Raw genomic sequence first — 27,337 nt, forward strand, 5'->3', positions numbered from 1 at the left:
CCGCCTATTGATGGAGCCCCATGAGGATTGGCGAAGTGATTGATTGGATCTTCGTCCCCGCCTCGTCTCCCTCTCGCTTCCCTGCGGCCCGGTTGGGCTCCATTTCTTCCGCACTCACAGCTGGGAAGCTATATGCTTGACATATATGATCCAGATGGCAATGGACAGGGCGGGGTAACTTGGCCCACTGGTCTATCTTACACTTTACAGTTTGATTCCAGGTCTATCTCTTCAGCTCCGTTCCAAGCTACCCGGGCTCTCGGGACCCAGCCCCAGTGCTTTGGAACGGGATCCGCCCCCTTTTTTGTGTCTTCCTTTGCAATGCGCCACTTGCCGCTATGCTTCCTAGTTGTTCGTCCTGAAGAGTATTACAGACGTTCAGCTCCATCCAATTCCATCGTGAGTGGTTGAACGTGGCAAAAGGCAATCCTAAGAACAGCACCTGCGGTACTATTATTATTCTCATAACCTTTTTATTATTATTATTATTATTATTTATCTGCCGCCAAAAAAAAAAAAAAAAAAAGGCTTTAAACAAACTCCGAGCAATAAAAAAGCCACCTGTTCCCATAGCCTGGCTCCATACTTATATCACCCTCTCCAGCATCATCCAAAAACGTGAAAGTTAGCCGGCAGTGGCTTACTCTAACCTTTCCCTTGGGAACCTCCCTCCCTTAGTCATATCTTTGATTAATGGATGGATTCATGATATGCTAAGTAAATTCATCTTTATTGCTTACGAGTCTCCTACGTGTTCAGACTTGTTTCGGACATACGGGGTCCTCTGCGGTCTTCCCCCCTACCTCTCCATCCCTGAGGTCTCTAGGATTGTGGCGGAAGTAAGCGCCTTGTTTCGGGAATTGTCCAGCTGTTTGTACGCCGTGAAGGCCCAACGAAAGAGGTGGAGGGCATAGAGAAAAGAGCTGACAGGTATTGGAGCTCCCCCTCCTCTTCCCTCGATTGCTGTCCCACTGTGGAGACTCTCGTAGCCATTTTTGCTAAGATGCAGTATCATTATCAGAACGAGGAGCCAGCTTTCACTTCTTGGCTTCAGGCCATCTCAGAGCCTAAGACGAGGATCTACTATCCTTTATCAAAGCCCAGTGACATGTCCCGGATCTCCTCTCACCGGCTGGGGACCGAACTGTCCGGCACAAATTTGATGCCCGGGCAGTCATGCTATCCATCACTATTTCGATCAAGCGCTGAGGTTCCTTCATTCTTCGTGTCTTATCGGTGGTGGGAGGACGAAGCAACTACTGTGCTTTGGGCATTTGATGTCCAGGAAATCCAGCGTGTTATTCGCTATGGGCTTTTCCGTGACGAAAACCTCCCTCGCACTGCTTTACAGAGCCGAAATGCGTCCACCGTTGACTCATTCCTTCTGACCCTCATCGACGCCACAGAAAGAGTCTTTATTGCCAACCTGTCGCACATCCAGAAGGTCGAGGAGATTTTGCGACGATGCACAGTGAATAGCCCTCCACTTGTATCCTGGAGTTGGTTCCCCACTCAGAAAGATCGGGCCTTGGATCCTAGCGACATTGCAGAGGCAATCGATGCTGAAAGCCATCTCCACTTCACACGAATCTCCTTCGAGGAAATGGTTCGATATTCACTAGGATACCATGCTGACTCGGTCGAGTGGTTCTTTCAACAACATACTGCTTTGTACATCCACCTACAGAACTACCTCCACGCGTTCCCGGATGAGGTCGAGAGGTATCTCGCGGTTGAAAAGGTAAGTAACAGATATGGGGAAGAAGTTCCATCGTTTCTACTGCAATATACAGGCTGACCTACTCCATAAGCATCTTCGAAACCGGAGTCCGTTCGCCCATCGTACTTTAGCCCAGTGTCTAATCACCATGAACCCAGGAAGTAGCCCCGACATAACCTCAAATACAGCACCCGCCTTCGAGTTTATCGCGGGTTCCATCCAACGTTTGTTCAAAGAGCTTCCACCTAGTCTGTCCTCCATTTTGAAAGTGCTATCCGTCTTGGGGGTTCGGTATCAACGGAAGTACGTTCACGTCCGTAATATGAATTGGCACCGCCAGTTCAACGTCACTTTTTCCTTCCTCGAAGACCTCATGGGCTCGACGTCCGCTGCCGACTTCGCGCGCTCGCTAACAAACCTGGACGAGAGTCATTTCTCAGCACTAACCCAGCAAAACCTCACCGACCATGACGCCGTGGCAAGCCGGATTCTAATACAATGGGAGCTTCTCAGTATTGACGTCTGGGAATCCTGCACTGCTTTGCCGCACATGATTGGATACATCCAAGAATGCGTACAGGTAAACATCTCTTCTGGTCATCATCCAAGATATCAAAAAAAAAAAAAAAAAAAATCTAACAGCGCAATCTCACAGGCTCTCCTCGACATCCACAATTACCATTCTTTCACTGCTATCCTCAGCGGCCTGCAGAAGTACAGCATCACCGAATCGACCTTCACCACCGCCAACACTATCACTGGCACCGCGGCCCTTAATCCCGTCCTTCCACCTAACCTGCTGTATTTCTTAGATCCGAGCCAGAATTTCATCGCCTACCGACAACAGTTCCAAGGGTCGCCGGGAATCCCGTTTCTGTTCCCGCATCTACAGGAATATAGAGAATGCGGTGCACCGGCACTTCAACAGCTCTTCCAACAATTGCGGACGGCTCTCACTCCAAGGGGGTGAGCTTCTTACTCTTCTCTTATTCTTCCGTTTCGTCGTTTTTGTTCTCTCTTTATTTTTATTTTCTCTTATCTTCGCTTCAAATTTCGATTTCGATTTCCTTTCCTTTCTCTGTTCCGTTTAAATGTCACAAGCGATGATCGTGATGTCTCATATGGGATATAAAGTCCATATCATGACAACAGCAAGTTGAATGATGAATTATGTGACTAGTAATAGTTTGACACCGGATTTATTGGTTGTAGCTGCAGGTCAAGGTCTGATAATCGAGCCATACTGAGCATGGGTTGGTTATCTTGGGTATTTTCGGATGACTGTTAGTGCAAAAAGTGTGTTTGCTATTTCATTTTTCTTTCTCTGGTCTTGTATTTCTACATATAATGTTGTTAGATGCTCTCATGAGAGTTAATACCCTGCACAGACTAGGCTGTGGACAGATTTACAAAATGCACGATCCAGACACATTCAATTGATCCTACCTATCACCTATGAACTAAGACAATCTTGTAAACTGGCTACGAAAGTCATACAATGGATCATTCACCACCCCTTTAATTCACATCCTTAAAACAAACCACCTTAAGAAACCATTCCCAACAGCACAGCTGCCTCCCATAGAGCAATAACTGTCCACCTTAAAAACGAAAACACCGCCAACAAAAGGAGGAACGGTGGCAGGCCCAGCGAAACCCAGCGCGCCCATCTTTGTTGTATTTTTTCCTGCCTGCGAGGTATTACCAACACAGGTGCAGGCTCCGGTCCAGAATCCCTATGCTCCGGTCCAGCATTCCTATTCTCAGGTGCAGACTGTCTAGACTGAGTTCCAGGCGGAGGTTTGCGACTCTTCTTGGACCCAAGTCTAGTATTTTTTTTTGACCCACGTCCTCGCTGCTTTGGCATACCCGAAGTAACCGCACAGGTAGAGCACACGGTTCACGAATAGAAAAGCAGTCAGTATGATATTGGACCAAGTGAGGAAGTTCCAGGCATGGAAGTCACAGAAGACATCCCAACCGAGGCCAAGGTAAGTGCCGTAAATGTGGCCTAGATCGCCAAGTGCCAGACAAAAGACAAAGTTGCGCAGGATTTTGGGCTCGTTGGTGTAGTAGTAGACGCCCATGGACAAGAGACAGAGCAGTCCGTGAAGATTGGCCAGCTGGTAGCCGAGCACGATGGCGCTGGGGTGGATCGATCCGGGGGCAGCGGTGTTAGGAGCTTGGTCGAGGATAAAGGTGTTCAAGTCATGGATTGGCAGAAGCCAGCCATAAATACTGAGGTGGTTAGTCAGTTAGTTGTTTATCATTGTTTTGATTGCGTTGTTGATGTAGGGTCACGGTTGGGACTTACTAGGTGATTGGCTCGATCACCGCGAAAAGAAGATGAGGCCAGTATGGGAGGATGGTAGTCCTCATTGTGACCAGAGGAATACTAATTCAGAAGTCTTAGGCTATTGTTTGTGAGTTGAGAGGAAGCGACGATGTAAGCGGAAGGTTGGAGGGAGGGTGGTAGAGAAGAGTAAGAAAGAGGGGGGAGCGTGGAAAGAAAGAACGATTCAGGTGGAAATGGTTCACATTCGTCTAGTTACAGCAAAGAAACAAGTAACAGAACTCGCCTCTTTCAATATTCATTCACGAAGCTATACCTCTGGGTCTACAGTATTGCCTATTTTGGAATTATGAAGTGTATCCATACTTATGATTAATAAGCAGAACAGATGCATAACTGCACGTGCCATACTCCATACGCTCTCATCGACACTTACTTGGGTGAGGAACGATAGATTCTAGACTAGATCTTTTTAGAGCTATAAGATCTCCAGTCTGAAGCATCGACGCTTTTCAATGATATTCCCACATATAACCCATCCATCTGATGGAGTGATCACCAATGATGGATTCCGTTGGGAATTTTCCCAGGTCTTTTGATGAGTCGCTGACCCGCGAACTACCTCAGCTACAGAGTCTCCGCATTGCTCCTCTTCGTCAACCTGCCTCTTCTCGTATCTTAAGCATTCCTTCGCCGCTTGAGCCTAATGCCAGCAGTTTTCGAGAATCAAATTCCATCTCCAAGGGAAATAGTTCGGCAGGAATCTTACCCGCTCGCAACAATGATTCCAGTGGCAGAACAACGGAGACTTCCAACCCTGGTCGCAGCAAGAAGAATGACCCTTCGGTGGACATGCTTCTAAGCCTCGAGCCCCCTCCCAAACCTATTCTACCGTCCTTTGTCAACCTACGTGCCCTTGAGCGCTTCCCATACTCTTCATTTGATGATGACTCTTCCCATGCTCGCAAACGCCGGCGTTTAGAGCTACAGACGGACTCTTTCAGTGACCACCTCCAGCTACCGATTCCACAGTCACAGAAGGAACAGAGACCCCCACCTTTCGGCCCTTTTGCCATTCTGAATGGTCTAAATGAGCCCCCGCCTAACGCTGCTCTCCTTCCCCCTATTGAAGCCGGCTCTATAACACAGCTTTTGACTATTCCTTCGCGGGACTACTCATACGTGGAACCAACTTTACTTACTTCTAATTATACCACAGATAGCCAGAGCGCCGAGAGAAGGGAAGGAAGAATTGAAGAAATTTTAGATCCTCCCATTGTCGAGAAGACGACTGCTGGCGGCGACCGTGATCTGGAAAGTAGTTTCGAAGATGATATAGCTATCGATTCAATTGAGCATCAGGAGGATGAAATTGATGCCTCCAAGGGTCATCAGGCTTCTACGAAGGAGAATATCGAGCCATTGCCGCCCAAGTCGAGAGGTCGTTCTCGAAGGAACCTTCGTAAATGGACCGAGGAAGAAACCACGGCGTTGATTCATGGAGTCGTCAAATGTGGGATTGGTAATTGGACGGCAATATTAGCGCAGCCTGAGTTGAAGTTTAACAAGCGGAGTGCGTCAAATTTGAAAGATAGGTACGATGCTATGTGTTCTTGCACGATTTCCTCAAGGGTTCGTCGGCAACTGACAAGGTTCAGGTTTCGTGTCTGTTGCCCTTGGGCTTATCGTGCTGCCGATCCCAACGAGGCCACGAAGAAACTGCGAGATAGCCTTGCAGATGCTATGTTGCGCGCCGAAGCGGAAGGTTCAAGGGACATAGCTGGGAAGATTCGCCTTCTCAATCTCCGATCAACCAATCTGGAATCTCCTTCCGCTGAAGGGAGCTCATCAAAAAGCTTGGATAAACCTTCATCCTTTAGTAGATCTTCCCTGGCTGAAGCGGAGCAAGACAGTTCGACATCTTCCGGCTTCAAACCAAACCCGTCGGCCGGGAATGCCGTCAATCTTTCTAATAGATCCAATTCCACACTGGCTTCTCTCGGGATCCCAGAGCCACATTTTACCATGAAATCTCGGCGTCGTTCTCGGCACCCATTCACAGCCGCCGAGGACGAAGCTTTACTAAAAGGCTATGCTGTTCATGGTTTCCAGTGGACTCTGATTCAACAGGATAAACGACTCAATCTCAGCCATCGCCGGGCCACAGATCTGCGAGACCGATTTAGGACCAAGTTTCCCCACGCGTATCGTGATGGGGGCTCTGTCAGCGGCAAAACTATTCCTGACCAGCCCCAAGATACAGGTTTTAAGGACGGTAAGAAGAAGCGAAGCTCACAATCGTCTAAGCAATCTTCTACCGTGGGTCGGACCAGCAAAGTTGGCGCGGAACAACCTACACGAGGGCCTATAAATCTTACATTTTCGCCCCCTGCTCCTCCACAAGGCCTCCCCGACGGTCCAACGGGTGCACCTGCAACGGTATTCCAATTCTCGTTGGATGACAATCCTGCCAGTGCTCCTGAGGTGGACGCATCATGGGCGGATAACACACTTGCACCTATGCTTTGGGATGAATTGACTTAGCAAGCCAGTAATATACACGTTTTTAGGCTTCCTCTCTTTCCTTTCCCCCCCTTGCTCTTCCTTTTTTATTTGTTTGAAGACCACTTAGTGGGTATTTGATTTGAATCTCCTTACCCGATACCCATGTATTCAATGCGGCGTCGTCGTTTTATTACTCTTGTCATTTTTAGGAGTAACAGAAGTCTGCATCACAATCTCGGGTCGCACTGCATTATAACATTAGAACTAGAACATGCGAACGTCTAGCCTTGTACTTTATTATCTAGAATAAAAGTAGGTCAAAATACAGCAAACCCAAACAGGCTAGTGCTAATGCAGCAAGAGGGAAAGCTCCTTTTCCTAGAACAAATGAGATGGAATCGATATAAAAACAACCTATGTTCTGAGCATACTAACTGCAAGGCGAGGAATCAACCAGATAGAAACACAAAGGAAATGCCGCATTCGCCATGAAGATATAAAATAAAACCGCTATTTTGCATGAAAACCCCACCAGGGACGCAGGAACAGACACACAGAAAGACAGAAAAAAGAGACCAGGCATAGAACATGTCTCACGCATCCCAATTTTACTACAATCAACCAATTAATCAGCCAATGCATGACGCTGAGGGATATACCACAATACCACTTCGGACAGAAACCCATACGGATGGACAGAACGAGCGGAAAGGGAGGAACTTCAGTGAACAAACTAGTTCACAGTCCCGAATGGAAAGTAAGCATGGAATCGACTTCAGTGAGCCGAGATTACCACGCATTCCGATCCCAGTTCGGATCTATCAAATTCCACCATTAGCACTTGATCCAACAATGAGAACACAGAAGGGGCATCCCAACCCTGTATAAAGCTCGCCAGCACTTTACTCCCCGTTTGTAAAAGCGGATGTCCCGCCACGACCTCCAAGAACCGCTGCAATCCCTTGCGCCGATGCTCAATTACGTCATCGCTGAACCGGTTCGTAAACACCTTTCCCGGTAGCGGGGGGAATGGTGACGCGCGTGCTCTCGCGCTCCAGGATATCGCGGAAGTATTCGAAGTCGGAGTATCGGCGGCGTACGATCGAGTGCTTGAGTTTGAAAGCGGGGATGTTGGTACGACAGACGATTTCGTACGAAGTGTACATGTTCCGTGATGTACCGTGGGTTTGCGGGTTCCGGACCTAAAGGTTTCTTATTAGCTGTTTTGGGGGGGATTAAGGAAATGGTGTGGTGGAGTAGACATGGAATGAGAGAAGTTTAAGAGGGATTGTTGTTGGGCTTTTAAATATGATTAAGATGGTGACAGGCAGGGTAAATTGGGATTTCTGTAGGTGGACATACCTCAATTTCGAGGAAATTCTCAGGAGGTCCATAAATCTCCTCAAAGGTCTGCTGTCGTGATTCTGGAACGGCCTGCATTGTGTCGAGAAATTGTTGGAGGGAGGTGAATGGAGAGGTAGGTAGAGGACTGGGAAGAGTTGATTCACGAACAATGAAGACCGCGGGGAAACTAGGTCGTGCTGGACTGCACGTGGTGGGCTGTCCTGACCCCGGGGAGGGAGTTTAGGAGAGTCCGTGATGCCACCGAGAAGAGAACCGGCTAATACAGACACATGAGCCTGATAGACGACCTGGTCGGGGAAATGACTCCAAAATTGAGTGGCTGGATGGGCATGAGGGAAGGCTGATGACGATAACGTGCTGCTCCCGTGATTGATGCGTATCGGGGGATGGTTGATCCATTCCGCTGTAACGCTTATCTTAGATGTCTATTTTGAGCTCACGACACTTACCAGATTGGTTATACTGAAACTAGATGCTCTAGTAGATAGTTTCATTATTATATACACAAAATAGTTTTATTTTGATTAGTGCAAATAAGGTATCTTATATTTTTCAACTATACTGAAAATCATGTTCGGGTGGCTTACTCGGTGTTATGGCTACAGCTCGCTCGTCCCCATGTTAATGTACAGGGTACATAGAGTGTCTCAGTAATCGGGATAAAACAAAATCCCCGGCCTATCTAGAGCCATGAAGCTTTAGCACTGCTCCGAAAGTGGGTAACCATCTCAGGTACGATGGGATAAAACTCTTGGAACTCTCGAAAACCAAGAACTCGGCCTGTCGCCATATATTCCACAATGTGGGTCAATTTGGAACCGTCTCACCTAAAAATTATTCAGTTCATGTCCAGGATACAGTTGGAACCTACGACGTATGACACAGTACTAATATGCGACTTATGTTCCAAAACCAACCACGTGCCCCATGGCCTATTTAAGACCGAGCCCAAACCCCATACTCCTTCTCTGATCAAATGCTCGAAAAAGACAGTATCCACCTCTCATTACCGTAATGACTGCGTGACTGACAATCCTCTAAGACCCGAACTAGTTCTTTTTACCATTCTCCAGGAGTACTTGCAGCTTCCCAATGTCGAATCCCCTGTCGTTGTTGCCCAAAAGATAGTCACCTGATTCCTCCGATGCGAGCCAGTAGTAACTCTTATAGTGACAACGTGGAAACATTCCTATGGAGCGTCTGGGGCCATTTTTACCCATGTAGCCAAGCAAGTCCTGCATGTGCAGCCCTAGTAGAATCGACTGGTAGAGCTCATTCGATCATTTTCAGCGCCAGTGACGGTGGAAATCTGGGAAGTAACTATGCATTGTTGCAATCTTCGAGCTCTTTTGGGAGTGAAGCTAATACACGCTGTAGAAACTCCCGGCGGGTTTGGATTGATCTCCCAATTTTTGCACCAAGCATGAGAGAGGTGTGGATTTACACGTTATTTCTGACTCCCGTTCCCATCTACGTTGATTAGCTCCTGGCGATCCCAGTAATACTACCAATGAGGTAGGTCGATGGATAAACCTCAATTCATTTTCAGTGCCGCTATTGAAACTCGATGCGGTCCTGTGGGTCTCTTTCGCAGCCTGGGCACTACGTGACGCATTAGACGAGCCTGCAGATGGTCCAGAACTCGATTGCGAAGCTAGAGTTGCGATGGAGCGGATCACGCACAGTGGGCGATAACTCTATTGACTACGATTTCCCATGAATAGCAATGAACACGGATGTGATGGATTATACCTGACAGTATGGCAGAGGTGGAAACGTCGATTTAAAGACGTCAGCGAGGTATTGAGCACAGGCAGCCGTCAGATGGCCCTGCAGACCGCAATCACCATGGAGAATATTGAACAGACCATGGGTAAATGAGAAAATCAGACGTGACGGGTAGAAATATGAAATGGAATGCTTTTTGGATATTGTGCTATGGATGTTGGCTGGAAATATTAGACACACTGAACTAAAACTCGTCTTGTAACTGGTTTATCCTAAGCTTATAGGGGCCATTTAAGCCACTCTCTCTATCCCTAGCTGGGATAAATTGAAATAGATACGGCGCCTCTAATGAGGATACGGGTAGAACAGGCAGGTGTTTCGCGCCGCGTCTCACAGCAAATTTGAACCTCTTAGGGATAAATGGCCTACTTTGGGGGGAAGTGCAGGAAGACGAAAATTGACATGAGACGTTACAGTAGGAACAATATGATAATGACACTACTACTCCGTAGTAGCAACTTTCTCGGGTGAAAGACAACAAGACGCTAGTACTTTAGTTTCATAATCCTCTATTGATGAGGACTGGTTAGATAGATATTTAGAACGTAAGGCTAAAGAGGGAATTCTAAATGGCCTGAGAAATTAAAGTACGTTGAGCCAAGCTAACCCCCCATGTTCCATGACTAACTTCCTAAAACAGCTAGCACTACCTAACTATACCTGTTTAAACCTAGTTAAATCCTAATAAGGTATAGTATGAACTAACTGTACGCTATGTAGCTTGGCTACTTCTCTGTGCACGAATTCCATCCGCTCCAGCCAATTCCACCGTCCGCAGCACATAGCAGTAATTCTTTTGGAATTGGGAAGAGTCCTACAAATCTACATCAACTGGAGCAGGAAAAGTAACGGATTCAGCGCCTTCGAAACAAGCCAGCTATCACTCCAACTGTTGTGCAGCAAGCCAAGGTCTTATAGCCAAGCTCAGGATTTTAACTATTCCACTGGACCAAAAGACCACCATATCTGATCCCAATGGGATCAGGTATTCCTGAGCACCTTTAGTAGCGCACTGTAATGTTAGGTGACGCACGCACACCTAACACAAGGATAAGGTTATTAGAAGCGAGAGAATACAATGCAACATGCTCTTCTAGCAAAACATAGAATATGTCAGCTCCAGGAAGGTAATAATCATTAAAAAGGATGCAAGCAGCACCGGAATGTTTATACGGAATGGAGGAAGCCTAACAGGGGAAAAAGGGTAGCAAAAAGCTCGCGAGCAAGAGGAAATGCAAAGGCAGCAATTAACATCGCCACGAATGCCACCAACCTGCAGTAATTGCAACAAACAAGGCCATAGTAGACTCAAGTGCCCTAGTAAATAATGCCATCTTAATGGAATCGCATTATTTCGTTAAGATATTAGGCCTATAAAATGTGCTACTTATCTTATGTGCAATACAGAGGCGCGCAGCTCGGTGGTCGAGTACGCTACATACAGATGCTGAAGATATTCCGGGGCAGCAGGATAACCCCACCAGCGACAATACCCATCTAATATACGACGAAAGCGCCTACAGAGTTTATTAAAGGGAAAAATCAGTGTTGATGGCACTTTAACGCAGTATAACTATTAGTGATGATTAACAACTAGTATAGAAAGCTCGGTTTCCTTATTACTTAGTAGCCCCACATATGTTGCTCCAATAAATTGGACAACGACGATCCGCTTAAAGTCCCTTCGACCGGGTCACTGCAGGATATTAGGTAGTAGACCTTTCCAATTGCTCTTTGTGAAAGTATTCCTCTCGAGACAGAGAATTAGGGTCGCAGTATAATTTGCCGGTGAGGCTAGTGACACGGAATGCCAGCCGCTCCTCATTAAGGTCACTGTTGATTGTGTTAGGGATATGACTTCCATATTCGCTTCCGAAGATGAAACATACTATGTACCGGCATGGAGGACAGTCCGACTTCATAGCTCTCTGTTAGCTTTTATGGTCAACAGAAACAGAAAAGGAAGGCTAGGTACGAACTTGTCCCAAATTACAATATCATCAGGCTTCCACCGATGGCGGTATTGCAAATCATGATTGTCTGTAATTAACTTCAAGACTAGTATAGTTGTTAGCACGAATACTGCAATATAATTCTTTTAGGCAATGCTGCTCCTGGCATGTACGTTAACATACAGTAGGCTTTCATCAGTTCATGTTCATAATCAGTAACACCGTTGATTCTCCCGTTAGCGCGCATCGAAATTGGGCTAAACCCCCAAAGAGCCTTCCAGCCAGTTACTGGGTTGGTTATCACGAGAGGACTAAGCTATCATCAGCTCACTATATGTACAAAGGAGGATTCTAAGCTGTGGCTTACTGTGTCCCCTCAAATTTACCACCGACATTTTCAGGATGGCCTCTGGGGCCTAACCAGAGCTTGATTCCTTTGTCTGCAAGTGGCATAATATCCGGCTCATGGTGCGTAGCTTCAGTGCATTATAGGTTAATAATCTTACTTTATTGTATATGTTTCGAACAGCGTACAGGTCAGCGAATCAGCCATCTTCTGCCATGGCTCAGACAGCCGATCATAGGCCCCATAGCAAGATGCAAATAGGGTGTCGCCCCCAGCCTTAGGAGCTTTCACCATCTTCATCCCGACATAGTCTGATGGAATGTTCTCATATGAGGTACTTGTTTGGCGTTAGCGGGAAGGGCACAAAAACCATCCTTAAATACGGAGTAGACTTACTCCGCATGCCAACCTCGGCTGGCAAACTGCTTCTTTTTGGTGTTCAGGTAGTCATCAAACTTGTCACGGTTATGCTAAGAACATACTGTCAGTTACCTCTTGTTACAACAATTCATTGGTACCTACATCGGATGACACTACATAAATTTCGGGGTCCGACAGGGCATGGTCATTTCCAAGACAGGAATTAATCTCAGGATGGATCGCATTAATATGTAGCTTTCCCTCCTCTGGTTTACCTGTAAGTTCGCCCATTCTCTGAATAAGATATTTGAACTGGCCCATATTAATGTTCTGGTTACGGAGGACAACAACTCCGCGCTCAGATACTGTGTTTAGTTATTAATATCTGTTGCACACTGTTCCACCTCTAACGTAGGACAGTTTTACCTGTAATTGCTAGGTCCCTAATCTTGCTATCATTGCCGACTATGGCAGATAGCTGGAGATCTGGGTACTCCCTTCCCAAGGAATTCGTGGCCTCAGCATAGACATATTGTTCCAGCGCACCAGAGGTTCGCATATATGTTGGTTGAACCATTTTGAGTATCTTAATCAATAAGAGTAACGTATTAGCAGTTTAAACGTAAACAGTCCAGCTGACCTCGTTTTCACATAGATGCCACTAGTGCGGCTGAAACAATGCTCTTAAACGTTGGACGGGCATCTGGACTTAGGTTCCGAGCATTTCGCAGAGAAGTATGACTGATTGCGAGACTACTCCTTATGACATTAACATCGATAAATCCGGTCCACGCAAATGTAGATACGAGTTGTAGCTGTTCCTTCGATGTAACTTAAATCCATCACCCTGACTGCAAACGTAAACGAATGTAACGCGCTCTGCCCTGGCCTACACAACGCAAGAGTATCTCTATCATCGTACTTCCGTATTGAAAAAAAATTGTTCGTTATGGGGTCCTCTTCAATCCAACCCGATCGAGAGAGGAAGGAAGATAGAAGTTACCAAAATATTTCTTGTACCGTCGAATTTCAATGTACAGAGTCGAAGGCCGTCTATTCACTGTTATTATTCCAACATCCAAGTATAATGATTTTTTTTCTTGATAGCTTCCATTATTCGACTTGGTACACTTAGTAGTGGTACACGGTCAGCTTCACATGGAGATGGTAGGTGGAAGTGCTCATGCTGTAGGACTGTCGTTAATGAAAACAGCAACGACTTCCAACTCCATGTTACACAAGGCTCGCTGGAGTGTGACCTATGAATTGAGTCCTACCAGCAACACCTGGCTACGTCTGCCAGCAACCCACATCCTTCAAAAACTGAATAATTATGGGCCGATGAAACCCCCTTATTAATAGAAGTGTTCCCGGCTGTCTGCCATTTCCGGCGATTCGCCCGACCAAAATACTATAATCTGGAGTTCGAAGCTCATATTACAATAACAAGAAAATATTTCTTTGTGAGACTTTATAACAAAGTTAACTCGCGATAGACAACTAATGGGTTTGCATTTTACATTCCACGGAATATTTGTGGGGCCTACGATTACTCGAAGCAGTCCGGCCCGATTTCGCCTTCCACCGTTTCCACCTCAGTTTCAACGACAATAGAAGGCTTTTTCGGGCTTATTCGTAGTTGATCTGCCTTTGTCGGTCCTTAAACGGTGTCTGGAGGGTTTTCTGGTTGCCGGAAAGGTCTCCGGTGGTGTGGAGCTGGAAATGAACCTGTTACTGTCTATTGTTTCTGATGGACTCTCTTCGACCATCGCCTCTACAACCACTTCCCAGTTGGTCCACCTTTTGCGGCAGCATGGAACTGTCGCTGGCTTCTATTTTATCTTGTAAGGTCACTTGAAGCTGCTGTTCCGCGAGCTATTGCTCTTTTCGAGCTTTTTTGTCCTGTTGTTTAAGCAATTCGCTTCCCCCCTTGCCTCCGCTTCCGATCATAATTTTTTTTGTTCCTGCTACTTTTCCTGCTCTCTCAGCTTTCCGGCTAGTTCTATTCTCATTGAGGTGTTCAACTATCTAAAGGATTCAGGGGTTGAATCGATCGTCAGATACTCCGCACCGCCAAGTCGGGCGGATTATAATGTTTCCGTAACAGAATGTGAATTGGAGTCAAAAGTAGAGGAAGTTGATAGTTGTATTATGTGGATAACTATCTGCGTGAAATAATGAGAGAAATCTTGTGTATAATCTATGAGCAAGCCGCCGGTTATCATGAAGGGCACGAACCTGCCTTTTAAACCAAGCCTTTAACTCCAAAATCAATCTAATTAATTAAACTACTCGTTGGCAACCAAAGAAGTTCTTAATTACTCATCAAGCGAGGATTTCCTTCATACTCCAGGCATCTCGAGATGCCCTTGTCTCATCCTTCCCAGACGTCGGACAACTCCAGAATTCGAAATTAAAAGTATACCCAAACCCATCCGGGAGATTAAAGTCCCATCGACGTTTCCATTCCCGAAGAACCTCATTATCCCATGGAACCGTTGTCCGTACATGGGTAACCCTGTATCCAAACCAATCCTGCGTCACAGAAAGGGACAGCCTTCTCCATTCTTGTCGGTAACTCGCCATGGGCGTTCACTCATGAAGAGTATGCCCTCTACCTGGCCGAGTTGATCGCCCAGATGGACGTTCGATCAAGGCAAAGGACCTTGCCCGCATTACTGTGTCTACCTGCGCTGAATCGATCTTGTAAGATCCATTCAGGAGGCACTGGGTGAGTCGTGAGGGAGGAGGGATCTGGATTGAAAGGGATTGAAAGGCATTGTCAGCGTTATTGCATTTCTGGCGGTACCAGTATTGGCATCTCGTATTTGCTATACAATATTCATTAGATCTGCTTACCGTGCCGCGAGAACTCTCTGGGTCCTTCTGACTGGTGTCCTGCTCATTTTCCTTTCAACCTGCTCAGCTCTGGCGTTCTCTGAGTTGCGGAATTTTTTACAGTTGTCTCCTCTGCCATTATTAAGGTAATATTCATGGCAGCCAATGTCAGATTCATACTGCCCGGTTTCCTGATTTTTCCAAACGACTGAAGAGAAGAAGCACCGGATAACTCATCGTCCCCTTCGCTACCGGAATGGCTTCAGAGTTAATGCCTTCCTCTTGCAGCTGTATTTCAGGCTATTCTTCCCCTTTGATTTTTTCTGCCTATCCTTCGACTCCTTCAGCTCGCGTTCCAAGCGCCGGATGTATTCTGGTATTTCAAGTATATCCCGGTTCAAAGCTTCTAGAAACCGCATTGCCGCGGTGCGTTTGTTGGTTATCGGCTGTAGGCCGTAATGAATGAGTTGAGCCCTGTACCAATGTGCAGGCTGCTCCTCAATGGAGGAAGTGTTGAAAAATGCCTGCAGTTCAGGGATACCAAAGCGGCGGTGTCGATGATACGGCGGAATAACTACGTATAGTTCATTATTGTAGTATTCGAAGCCGTTGTGTGAGATAGGCAATGTAGGATCCATTAAAGGCCAAGGGATGGAGCGTAGGATAATCCATAAATACTGGAGGTCAATCCAGGTAGGAGAAAAAAACATGACGAGTTGATGATAGTATGTCCGTAGCCATGATGTAAATGGTTGAACCATGGCTGTTGGCGCAAGCCCTCCAATCAGCAAGTGTTCACCCAAGGGAAAGATAACCCCATTTGAACTATACAGCAATGCATTTTCGTGACATAGTCCGCGGGGGTTACAAGAGTATATAGTACAGTACACATCACATCAGCCAACAAGAAAATTAATACAAGAAAAAGGAACGGAGAAAAAGAAACATTTAAATTGTCTAATACACCTTGAGAAGAGCTGAATAGAAAACCCCCATGCGAGATAAGAAAGAAACCAATTTCCCGTTAACCGTTAGCAGAAAGCAAGAAAATAAAGAAAGAAAGAGCCAGAGAACATATAGATATAACATGTGGTACAAACATGAAGAAAAATATCACTCAAGCTCCCTACACCGTCTAGGGTCAACCGGGATTTAAAGCCCAGGGATTGTGAATCTCTTTGATTCAGATTATCGTTTATTCCTGTCGACTGCGTTTGGCACCATGCGGATTCCAGGATCCATCTCCTACTCCCTGGTTGGGAGAAAAGAACCCCTGGTTAAATGCTGGATTGGGGCCTTGGAAACCACCTTTTCCTAGCAAGAATCGTGGTCAGGACATGCACACAGATAAGATTAAGCAGAGAGCATACGCATCTCAATGAAACATACCTTGCATACCCATGTTTCCACCCATTCCACCACCCATCATGGGGTTCATTCCACCAGACATCGGATTCATTCCCATGCCGCCCATGGGGTTCATGGCAGGCATCCCCATCATATTCGGTCCAGCCATACCACCACCACGCCCACGCATGCCTCCAGGTCCACCTCGCATGCCACCCCCCATCATACCACCACGGTTGTTAAACCCATAGTTTTGCATACCGCCCATTGGATTCGAGGGGAAGCCACCACCCATCTGGTTCTGGAAACCACCCATAGGATTTTGGAAATTGCGGTTACCAAAATTTCCTATGTTATTACCCATAGCACCCCGGTTGAAGCTTCCTCCACGGCCACCTCGAAAACCCCCTGCCATGTTATTCATACCGAAGTTCATGTTTTGGTTTGGAGCGTTAAAACCCCCGGACATTGACCTGGCCTGGTTATCCTTCCTCATAGGAGCATCCTTTGGTAGTGTGCGAAAGGGGTTCGGTTGAGGGTTGGTATAATTAACCGTATATTTTCTTCCAGACTGGCCAGAAAGGCTAAAGGATTCGATCTTGTGTTTGGTGGCGGTTGAGGCTTGAAGGGAGCTAAACTCGATAAATGCTTGACTGTTATACAGTTAGAATTAGTGACCGTGTAGTAACAAGCAAGAGCCGGAATAGTCCGAACCTACCCTTTGCTTTTCCCGTTCACCTTATGCTCGCTGAATGTTACATCCTTGAGCTCATCCTCGCATTCAGCTTCACGAATCCAACCACGAATATCATCATCGGTAGTCCACCAATAGAGGTCGGAGATAAGCAAAGCCGCCGTCGCATCAGGGTCCGTTGGGCGGTCATCGTGTTCCTTGCGCTTTACACCCTGTGGAGGAGCCGGGTTCTCCTTAGGGGCCTGCTGCTGACTGACCTCGGAATGCGTTACATGTCCGCCGTTTGCGTTTATACTTTCGGTATTATCTTGCCTCGCATTCACTTCAATGGTACTATCGCCTTGTGGAGGGCCACCATTGTGGGTATTTTCTGGCGCGTCTAGAATGAGCTCCGAGTCATCGTGTTTGGTCTCATCATCATGTTTGTAATCTCCTTGTTCATTGGCATTGTAGCCACCCCCATCACCGTAGATGTCAATATCGAAGTTATCATCTTCAGTCGCCATCGTGATAAGTATAGCAAAGCAAACTTTGATTGTCTGGTTGTGAATTATACAGTCCTTGTCTTTTCTCCTTAGCTTCGCTGAGTTAATAGATGTACATGTCTGTGGACATATGTCTTCAATTAGCAAGAAGATGATCATTCACTTGCGATGAAAAAAGGATTTTGCAGATATCCCGAATAGTAGGGGATTGTATTGGGTCATCCTTGGAGCAAATGCCGCGAATAACTTCAAACCTCTTAAAAGAAGAAAATAAAAGTACAAACAATGACAGAAGGATAAAGAGGCACGATGATACGTACAATCCGAAGCGAACACAGCTTCAAAAAGGAACAAAGTCTTTTCACCAGCCGATACACTGATATTTCTGAGGCGCAGCGCGCAGTATTCTCTCTCCTTGTCTCTGGATTCCAAGTACAGGTAATAGTATGGGAAGTTTAGTTCAAGCAAGCGAGGGAGATGAAGATAAAACCACAAAAGATGCGGCGCCGGTGAGAGTTCCGCTGCCACAGTCAGGCAGGGAGAGCAATTTTGCTAGTGAACAAGTTCTGACACAGCCCTCCAGATTAGAGCACACAAGAAGATATAAAAAGGAAAGGTGGCAAACAAGGCCGGTAGTTTCAAATTAGTTCGAAGTCCCCCGAAACACAGATACAAGCCAGGAAGTACACGCCCAATCGGTATCCCCTGAATCGTAGCCGCCAGCGGTGGGGGTCAAAGCCGACGAGAAATTGAAAGTAGACAGAAAGAAAGATGAGAAAACGGAGTTCCAAGGGTCAACAGGAATTGATCTATATCAGAAAACCCCCTTGTAAGACGTGTCCGAAGCAGGACGATGCAGGTGGAGCGCGATCAGGAAGGCGAGCTTCGATCTCGAAGGAGTTGGCGGTCGGCGACCGGCAGAACTATAAATCCGAACACCTCAGGTAAACCCAATGTGGAAATCAGAACAAAAGCATTGGTTCATCGCTCTCATTTACACACAAAAACGCTATAATGAATTAGGTCTAACTCCGATGATACGAGGGACATAAATCACAAATAGTAGCAATCTTTACACGGACGTCATATCACCATAGTTCAAATTCATCGTTCATCGGTGCTCTCTCCACCGGTCGGCTTCTTATTCGGCTGATGGTATCCTTGAATTGATTAAACTCAGGCACCGGATTCAACTTGCAATCGTAGCTCCTTCCGACCGGTGGATCGCCTTCATCCTCAGCCGCAGAGTCGTTCCACGTATGCAGGGTGCAGGTACCGGTTGACAGGCCCCAGCCATTCCAAGATGTTGCTGAAAACGATCAGTAAAAACATGTTCTATGCAGGGAATTCCTTGGCGTATTTATTAGCAATGACTTACCAGCAAGCACGGGAGCATTAGGGTGCCAGCTTGCATCTCGAACACAAGTTCGCCACATCATTTCGCCGCTCCTGCTCCTGACCTCATACGCAGTGGTAAATATATCAGGGTCTTGTGGTCGCGTGTCCACCGTCGCATGCCCTGCATCGATCGTTCCGGCTAATGTCGCGTCCAAATTGTATACATATACTTTTCCGTCTTCGCTCCCTGTGTACACATATCTCGAGTTGGTGCTTCCTGGAGGTGAGAAATGACACCGTATCAAAGTCTTGAGCACCCGATGTCCTCGGAATGTAACAACCGAGCAGTCGTGCGGGTGCGGTTCGTAGTAGTTGGACGGATAAGATTCGAACCGGTAGTCGAAGCCACTGGTGTACCGGCCGATATCGAGAGTGTCGAACTTGGCCGTAGTCATCAGTTTTCTCAGGTCCCACAGTTTCATCGTCTGGTCTTTGCCGTTAGAAATAACGTATCGCCCATCACCCTTACTGTCAACGTAAGTCAATCCTTCTGTATGGCCCATAAAAACCCCAGCCTCGCGCCCGTCACCCATTGAGCGCCTATCCCAGACCCGTAGTGTGGTGTCATCGGAACCTGAATAGAGAATGTGAGGCGAAGATTTGTCTCCGAAGCAGACCGCGTTTACATCATCTTCGTGGTTTTGTAAACGCAGAACGGATTGTCTCGTCTCGAGGTCGTAGACAATCACAGAATGATCAGACGTGCCGGCTACTATTTCACGGCCATCGCCAGAAAATCGAATAGACCAGATCTGTAAACATGTTAGTTATGTTGAACTCAACCAGGGCCACATGTATGATTCCTACTCCAAAATGTGAGCTACCATAGAGACCTCGCCGACCGGCTCTTCCACCTGGAAGTATAGACAAATCCAATATGGCTGGATCAGACGTGTCGACTGGGTCCGTGGGCGCGAGGCAAACGAGGTTTCGAATTGAAGTATAAGCCAAGAACCTATTGTCTGGGCTTAAGCTTGCGTCGGTGATGGTCCACTGGCCGAAAGGGTAGTCTACTGTCTTGTAGTACTTCCATTCAAAAGGGTTGGATGTGTCATACATCCTGACCTTGAAATCCTGTGCGCAGCAAAAAAAGAAGTTTCCATCGTCGGAAAATTGTCCCGAGTAACATCGTGAGTCGAAATGGATAATCTTGTCAGCGTCTGACCCAGGTATTAAACCCTTGATCCTCAGTATCAGCATAACGGAAATACTGTGGCTTATACATGATCCAGCACACACCTGAGATATAGACTGCACCTCTCTCTTCGGGCCTCCTGATACGTCAATACCCAATTCTCGCCACATCATTTTCATAGCCAGCGCTCTTCTGCGTTTCATCAACTCGTCGGCAAAATGTGTATTGCTCCCGAAATCGCCAGATCTCATCAATTTTATTCCTTCGTCACTTGGAACCTTCGGAAACTGACTAGTTACCCCTCGCTCTGGTTGTCTTCGATACCTGAAAAATCCCCTGTAGTACTCATCGTTATCATCACCGTCGTCGTCATTGGGCCAGCTATTATAATGGAGGATTTGTCTTAGACCACTAGAAGCCAGTAGATTAAGCAGTCGAGCGGCAGAGACTACTTAAGTTAGATATTTAGCCTGAAAATGTTGCAAATAACAGTGAACGTGATTTACTATACCCCGACTCTGCCGTCCTGTTCGGCCATCCCCACCTTCTCGGTCATTCGGGGAGTCCATCTGGAGCTCGAAATGATCAGGGTCTTTCATATCAAGCAAATGATCAAATTATCAGCAACGCACGAGGGGCATTTGAAACAAGGAGTTATAATAGAAGACAACCATACCGATATACAAGTTAAAGGTATTCGGTCCTCTGTCTTCAGGTTCTTCGTCATTTAAATCATCTCTCTCATCCGATGATAGTTCAGATTCTGGTTCAAAGTCCTCATCCTCTTCGTCCTCTTCAAGCCATTCTCTTGCGGGGTGCCATACGGCGGACGAGTCACCCCGGGATGACGGCTGCGATCGGTCGTCAGAAGTGGGTGAAGAACTCATGATCGGTCGGAGCTGTGAGGGGCTATATCGGCCGGTCAGACCACAGAAATACAGGGATTATCAGTACACCAATGAGTTATCCAATAAAAGGCCACAAGGCACCTGACAATACTGGCCCTTAAAGAGCAGTGCTTCCCATCTGACCGGCAACTTCCAGCTATGGAGTTGTCACTGTTGGCGTGCTTATCGATACCCCAGCCCGCTAGTTATGTCATCTCTCATAGGTTAATTATTCAACCTTTAACTCCGGGCTAACCCCGAAGGATTCCCATTCCAGTTATAGCCACCTAACCCATTCAGGAAGGCAGCACAGTACGTAACTTGCCTCCATAATTACCTCTTCTACCTTGTGCCAATATTACTAGCCTATCTAAACGAGGCATTGAAAATGAGTCTATATCAATCCGAAAGTTACGAAATTCACGAACGAAGGTCCAATCACCGTCAACATGACCCCCCTGCACCTCCCAGTCCTTCTATGTTGTTTACTAACTTCCTCCATCTACCCCATCATCATATCCACATCATCATACAGTAAGATCGTTAATCTCGCTCCCTAATGACCAGATATTGGCGCAGCAGTTATGCCCAGTCAATAGACTGGTGGTCGCCCAACTGCCATGATACTATGTGAATGCCATGGTGCTCAGCTTTCATGGACACGCGACGAACGAAGGTATCGTTATGTCCCAGATACGGCTGACAGACATTTAATAACCCATGTAGTGGGCATTATTTGGTCTAGAAGGGCATCGCCGTCTTTTCCCGCAGACGGCCATTCTTCCAAAATGACATTTCGACGCTCTTATCTCGAGGCATCAACGACACCTTGAAGTCGGGTACCACCGAGAACAAATATGTATTCCCCACACTCTTCATTACCGCGCGGCCGATCTGGACGACGGGCCCATTTTCGGTGGCATGCCGCACTGCAAACGCCCACAATATCCGGGCAGTAAGAATATACAACAAATCATGCCCCAGATAGCGACCAGAGTAAGCCCACTAACCGAACCTGAAAATAATGTCGGACAGATATGTCTCTTTAATCTACCACTTAGGTCGGAAGTCGAAGGGACTGGGAAAAAGCGTCTCATCGTGGCTCATCTCCCAGTCGCTTATAACGATCGGGATTCCCTAGGCGATGCGGTAGCCCATGCACTTGTCTTCGCGAAATGCAGCACGAGGCGCTCCAAGTCCTTGGTGGCACAGTGTATACATTCTCTGGCCGCCGCGAAGCTGTCTGCTTCTGCCGCGCCCGTGACTTCTCAGTTCCGATCACCGGGATTTTGGTGCAGCCTTCTCTGCGAAGTGATTTTGCGGTGTCCAAGACGGCCTCATTTCTTCCAGTCGGCGTTGACAATAAGGATCTGCGAGCGGAAGGTGGACTGTGTTCTTCATTTGATATGGTTTCAGCAGAGCGGAATCGAGCTTGGAGATTCTCCGAACAGCTAGACCTCACCATACCTACTACCTAGAGTATAGATGTTTTCGCCGTGGGCCACCGGGGTTTGCTCGTCTTCTATCTGCTTGTGGCAATCAGTGCAGCAGCCCTGGAATCAGAGGATCTGACGACCCAATTGCTTACCAAGTCTCCCCTAGTTACTAATTGGAGTATACATCTGAAAACGCTAGCTATCTTTCTTACTAGTATACTAAGTATTTTCAGTATAAATACCCTAAGTACAGGTAATAAATCAGTGCGACAAGGTAAAAATTAAAGAGAAAGAGATTACATCACAGGGTAAGCAGCACGATTACACTTGAAAGAAATTGGCCACGAAATGAATAACAAGTGTCTGACGAACTAAACATCTTGCCGAAGCTGCGCAACTGGTATTACAGGCACATAATGTGCCTATTCACAATAACAAACACCAAAACAACAACAACAGCAACAACAACAACAATAATAATAATAATGTAAAATAAAATAAAATTCCGGGACATAGAAATGAGGATCAATATGCAAATGCCGCCGAACTCATCTGCAGAGTTGGCGTCCTCAGCAATGTCGCTAACACGGGTATCAAAATAATCATGAGGGCCATTTCATCATCAGCGTCGTATAGGTGTTTAGAGAGTGTCGTTGACGCATTTTCTTTTGTTAGTTGTTTCAACATATTGAGTGTTTCGAGAACGATGTAAATCGAGGAATGAATCTCCTGTAATCCCAGGTCAAGGTCAAGCCTAGGGAGTATCAAGAGACTCTGTTCCGATATGATAGAATTCGAACATGAAGTAGTATCACGCTTATTAGGCTGTGGAACAGATGATTTGACAGATTCTCTGAGTGCCAGGATCTCTACAATGACGTGAAGCTTTGCTCGCAATGCATTGTATCTTCTACGAGAGACCAAAGGTTTAGGCCGATGCAAATCCTGGAGAAGCTTCGTCTGTTGACTTAGATCGACTAAAATCGGAGGCAAAACATCGAGGGCCTTTTCCTTTGCTCCTGCTCGAGACCCTGCTTGCGGTTGATTTACTATAAGATACTGTTAGGAGTTTGTCAACATCAAAGCGTATGCGTTGAATACATACCACACACCTTCGATTCATCCGACATACATGATCTGAATAACTTTGCTCTTCCTTGTCTGATAGTGGCACATAGCTCAGTTGATAAAGAAATCGCAGGGCTGCACTTGAAATCTTCCATGCCAAAGCGATGGAGTTCTCTTTTGTCACTTATTGAATTCTGAGTGAGTTCAACCATAGGGGGCGGATATCCATGTATACTCAGTACATAGTATAATATTTGAGAAGGCTCTATGAATCTTCCACGAGAAAATAGTTTCGCATATATCGAAATCCTTGTAGCTGGCAGTGAAGCACGAGTTATGTCCAGAGTATTGTCCGAGGATTTGCTACCAGATATGTAAAAAAAATTTGACGACAATACGCTAGGTGGAGTTTTCTTTAGGCAGCTATTTGGTTTCTCTTGATCCCTTGTTGCCAAAGGCTCCACTAGGTGAGACCTTTGGCCGAGCGAACTAGTCAATGCATTATCAAAATCTGCATTCAATTGCTCGGACTCTTCTGATATAGGATAAGGGCAACTCTTTGGTTGACCTTCTTGTGTTAGATTGATTGGCTCCTTATCGCGTTCAGTGGGATCAATGCGGCAGTCCAGTTTCCTGCTGGAGGCAACATCATGTAAATAAATGTGATTCTGCGGGGTAGGCACCCCTAGGCGCTCTTGCTGTTGACCCAATCTGTCAAAGCAAACATGGCATCTGTCAGCTTCTGGTTTCTGTAATCGACAAAGTGCGCAGTCATTCAGAATATGATGACAATTCTTGCATTGTCGGTTAGAGGCACCATCGAGATGAGGATCGAGAGGCTTCTGCCGATCTTTAGTAGGCATCCTCTCAAAACGCTTTGTTTCAAAAATAGTACTGTCACTCCGATGCCTAGGACGTAACGGTGTTTCTGAAAATGTCGATTGTAAGCTACTATAGTCATCATCATCTGAGTCCACAAGGTCTGTTGTTATTTTACCCTGAGGCAAATGTTGGCAACCCGAGAGTGCTTGTGTTTCTCGACGGAGCTGTTCTCGGTTGGTTGGTTGCCCCGGGGCTTGGGAATAAGGCACTTGTTCCTCTAAAGGCACCGCTTGCTCGAAGCTTGAGTTCGAAGCGTCTGGCGAGTAGTTCTCTGCAAGAGACGCAAGGCCCACATCATTGGAAAAACTGCTTCCATGGGAGTAATATTGCTGCCCAGTATTCGAGTAGAAAGAGTTACCATTCATCTGGTTGCCCCCATCTCCATATGGGAAAAGATTTTGGAATCCTGTTCCAGGAATACCTCCTCCCCCCGTGAAGTTCCCACCGTTGCCGTTTCCACCATTGCCACTGTCACGGCTGCTTCTTCTGCTCTGACTTGCGCTAGTTTCACCAGAATCATCTTCATGAATACGGCAGTGATTGGAGATACAATTGAAATATTCATCCCAGTTGCCAACCAAATTCATACAAAGCTCACAGCTGTTTGGTGGTTCCACTCGCCTCTCAAGGTGATTGATTTCATCCCTTCCTAGCCTCTCTGGATGCCTGTGGGTAGTTCTAAGATGCCCGTGTACCTTATCTCTCCTATAGGAGAACCAAGGGCATGGAGTATAAGGGCAAGAGAACACATATCTGGGGGCATGTACATCTGACACATGCCGCTTGAAAGATCCCCGCGCGCCATACAATTTGCGACTCCCGTACGGACAGAGCTTGCAGATATATCTATCTCCTCGTCTGCCGCTAGAGCTGGAGTGTGTATCGGACTCAATTTTGGTCTGAATTGCAGCCTCAAACCTACTAAAGCTGCTCTTAAGTATGCTCTTCATACCATACAGCTGGTGTAGGCTAAGTTGAGAGACATTCTCCTGGACTGTTGTTCCAACTTGCTCCAGCTCATTTTTCAGTCTTTCTAATTGATCAAATGAAGGGTTTGGATATAGGGGGCAGGAAAGTAGTCCGATCTGAGGGCTGGTTCCCATCACCTCGTCGAATGAAAAATCGGACCCATGGGTGCTAATGCTCGGCAATTGGGATGAGATTCCCATCAGAGTACCTTCCTGGTCAATCGGCGGTATGCCTTGGGGGGGAGGGTTCTCTTGAAGCGGATCTACACCCACACTGCTTGAAGGTGACAGGGAGGATGACTGACTCTGCAACTTCGAAGTACTATTAGCTACCTACCATGAGACTATTAGCACGTATTAGACAACTCACTGTTGTTGTATCTATGAGTCTAGGTGGCATCAGGTGTCCATCAGGAGACCGCCCAAAATTTGGGATAGTGAGTTGCACATCATAGATGTCCTCATCATATTGAGACATGACGGAAGTGGCCTCGAAGCCTGAATAAAAGTACTGCAGAGGTGTGAAACCCAGTTGACTGCAGCTGGAAAATGTTGGTGAATATAAAAAGAGGGGAAAAGTAATCGGAATTAATAGGGCAGGGAAGAGCAGTCAAACAAGCAGAATAGTTATAAACACAAAAATAGAACGAACCTATGGCCAAAAATAAGTGAGCGGGGGAGGAAAAAAGATCAGAAACAAAACATGAGAAGGGTCTTTGGGGGAGATACCATTTTATCATAGATGTATGCTCAGTCGCAACCTTCACCCTCGAGGGTGAAATCCTTCGGAATCCTTGCCAATCGAGGTACCAGGTTGTGATCACTGCCCAGTACCCGGGTGTTCATGGGTGCCCTGCGAATGCCTACCTAAGACACCATATAATATCAGTAAGCAGATTCTGAGCCTCATTCTATCCTACCTAGGTAGGTGCTATGTAAGCAGGAGAATCACCTACCTACTGGGGTTAGCCACCGAGCCACATGACATGCAGCATAGAATTGATACATTCTGATATACTTTCTAGGCAACTGTTTGCCTCCAGTCTGTAATTGGGCCATAAGTCGCTGCCTGGGAAAAAGCAAAAAGATTCGCCGGGACATTTCCCAAGGATCCTCACTACCTAAGGAGTCGCCTCACTCCCTCTATCTGGTGTACTCAGGAATATGTGACTACTACTCCGTACCTTAGTAGTCCACTATGGTAGACAGCTCATTGTTCCCATCAACAATACCAGTCATATTCCTAAAGCCCCACCCGGCCTTGCTCCGTGCAACCATTAAACAGCGCGATTGGTGGGGCCCCGTAGCAATTATTGGGCAGAAACTCGAGCGCCAACTGTACTAACTATTCCGTAAACAGTACTCCGATATGGCCCGAACCACACAGTACAACCAAGTACAGCAGATGTGCTTTGGTTAAATGAACTTAGTATTCCGTATATAACATTCTCCACGGCCGATCAAAGCGGAACTCGCTGTCCTGTACAGCCACAAATTGGTTTGCTGTGTTGTACATAAACTATGTCCCATGCATGTACGGGATACTAATGATTGGACTCCCCCAACTTCGATTTTAATTATCTGATTAGTCATTTTATTAGTCATCGGCATCTTTATGCGGAGAAAACCGCGCAAGGTGTACTCCTACATCCAAGAGTGCAGGTAATTTCGGAGAAGAGCACCAATACCGTAGATCTGATGACGTATAGGGCATCCGCAAGTCACAAGGCCTGGACATCATGCATACAATACTACTCTACCATCTACTACCTTCCACATAATGCAATTTGGGTCGTATTTGTCATTTGTGCACATATCTGCAAACAAGGATGAGGCGTCGGAGAGAGAGCTCCAGAGGGCTTTTGGATCT

At 46.5% G+C, this 27,337-nt stretch overlaps 10 protein-coding genes across 10 annotated transcripts; 3 read left to right on the forward strand and 7 right to left on the reverse strand.

Annotated features, from left to right (window-relative positions):
- Window positions 1-1,003: 1,003 nt before the first annotated feature.
- Window positions 1,004-2,690, forward strand: ATNIH1004_007130 (uncharacterized protein; the record flags this gene model as incomplete). The annotated part of the gene is made up of 3 exons (XM_033571757.1): window positions 1,004-1,741; window positions 1,812-2,300; window positions 2,376-2,690. 3 exons carry the CDS (start codon window positions 1,004-1,006, stop codon window positions 2,688-2,690), a joined length of 1,542 nt encoding a protein of 513 aa, XP_033425072.1.
- An 856-nt stretch (window positions 2,691-3,546) lies between these two features.
- Window positions 3,547-4,099, reverse strand: ATNIH1004_007131 (uncharacterized protein; the record flags this gene model as incomplete). Its single annotated transcript, XM_033571758.1, has 2 exons — window positions 3,547-3,958; window positions 4,035-4,099. 2 exons carry the CDS (start codon window positions 4,097-4,099, stop codon window positions 3,547-3,549), a joined length of 477 nt encoding a protein of 158 aa, XP_033425073.1.
- Window positions 4,100-4,577: 478 nt separating this feature from the next.
- ATNIH1004_007132 (telomere repeat binding factor family protein) lies at window positions 4,578-6,557 on the forward strand (the record flags this gene model as incomplete). The annotated part of the gene is made up of 2 exons (XM_033571759.1): window positions 4,578-5,608; window positions 5,672-6,557. The coding sequence occupies 2 exons, from the start codon at window positions 4,578-4,580 to the stop codon at window positions 6,555-6,557; spliced, it is 1,917 nt and encodes a 638-aa protein (XP_033425074.1).
- Window positions 6,558-7,307: 750 nt separating this feature from the next.
- Window positions 7,308-7,958, reverse strand: SNX3 (Sorting nexin-3; the record flags this gene model as incomplete). The annotated part of the gene is made up of 4 exons (XM_033571760.1): window positions 7,308-7,336; window positions 7,398-7,527; window positions 7,619-7,720; window positions 7,881-7,958. 4 exons carry the CDS (start codon window positions 7,956-7,958, stop codon window positions 7,308-7,310), a joined length of 339 nt encoding a protein of 112 aa, XP_033425075.1.
- A 3,631-nt stretch (window positions 7,959-11,589) lies between these two features.
- Window positions 11,590-12,906, reverse strand: ATNIH1004_007134 (TauD/TfdA dioxygenase family protein; the record flags this gene model as incomplete). Its single annotated transcript, XM_033571761.1, has 8 exons — window positions 11,590-11,595; window positions 11,647-11,729; window positions 11,807-11,934; window positions 11,991-12,099; window positions 12,158-12,306; window positions 12,366-12,439; window positions 12,492-12,694; window positions 12,756-12,906. The coding sequence occupies 8 exons, from the start codon at window positions 12,904-12,906 to the stop codon at window positions 11,590-11,592; spliced, it is 903 nt and encodes a 300-aa protein (XP_033425076.1).
- Window positions 12,907-15,415: 2,509 nt separating this feature from the next.
- Window positions 15,416-15,805, reverse strand: ATNIH1004_007135 (uncharacterized protein; the record flags this gene model as incomplete). Its single annotated transcript, XM_033571762.1, has 1 exon — window positions 15,416-15,805. One exon carries the CDS (start codon window positions 15,803-15,805, stop codon window positions 15,416-15,418), a length of 390 nt encoding a protein of 129 aa, XP_033425077.1.
- Window positions 15,806-16,362: 557 nt separating this feature from the next.
- On the reverse strand, window positions 16,363-17,714 carry ATNIH1004_007136 (uncharacterized protein; the record flags this gene model as incomplete). The annotated part of the gene is made up of 3 exons (XM_033571763.1): window positions 16,363-16,481; window positions 16,557-17,167; window positions 17,233-17,714. 3 exons carry the CDS (start codon window positions 17,712-17,714, stop codon window positions 16,363-16,365), a joined length of 1,212 nt encoding a protein of 403 aa, XP_033425078.1.
- A 1,067-nt stretch (window positions 17,715-18,781) lies between these two features.
- Window positions 18,782-21,113, reverse strand: ATNIH1004_007137 (WD40 repeat domain-containing protein; the record flags this gene model as incomplete). Its single annotated transcript, XM_033571764.1, has 6 exons — window positions 18,782-19,002; window positions 19,072-19,843; window positions 19,899-20,270; window positions 20,331-20,674; window positions 20,738-20,818; window positions 20,903-21,113. The coding sequence occupies 6 exons, from the start codon at window positions 21,111-21,113 to the stop codon at window positions 18,782-18,784; spliced, it is 2,001 nt and encodes a 666-aa protein (XP_033425079.1).
- A 655-nt stretch (window positions 21,114-21,768) lies between these two features.
- Window positions 21,769-22,568, forward strand: ATNIH1004_007138 (uncharacterized protein; the record flags this gene model as incomplete). The annotated part of the gene is made up of 3 exons (XM_033571765.1): window positions 21,769-21,789; window positions 21,859-22,068; window positions 22,149-22,568. 3 exons carry the CDS (start codon window positions 21,769-21,771, stop codon window positions 22,566-22,568), a joined length of 651 nt encoding a protein of 216 aa, XP_033425080.1.
- Window positions 22,569-23,074: 506 nt separating this feature from the next.
- On the reverse strand, window positions 23,075-25,945 carry ATNIH1004_007139 (putative C2H2 zinc finger domain protein; the record flags this gene model as incomplete). The annotated part of the gene is made up of 4 exons (XM_033571766.1): window positions 23,075-23,598; window positions 24,108-25,157; window positions 25,452-25,779; window positions 25,838-25,945. The coding sequence occupies 4 exons, from the start codon at window positions 25,943-25,945 to the stop codon at window positions 23,075-23,077; spliced, it is 2,010 nt and encodes a 669-aa protein (XP_033425081.1).
- Between the last annotated feature and the right edge of the window lie 1,392 nt (window positions 25,946-27,337).

Source organism: Aspergillus tanneri, assembly GCF_003426965.1.
Source record: "Aspergillus tanneri strain NIH1004 chromosome Unknown AapTan_7_pilon_pilon_pilon, whole genome shotgun sequence".
Lineage (NCBI taxonomy): Eukaryota > Fungi > Ascomycota > Eurotiomycetes > Eurotiales > Aspergillaceae > Aspergillus > Aspergillus tanneri.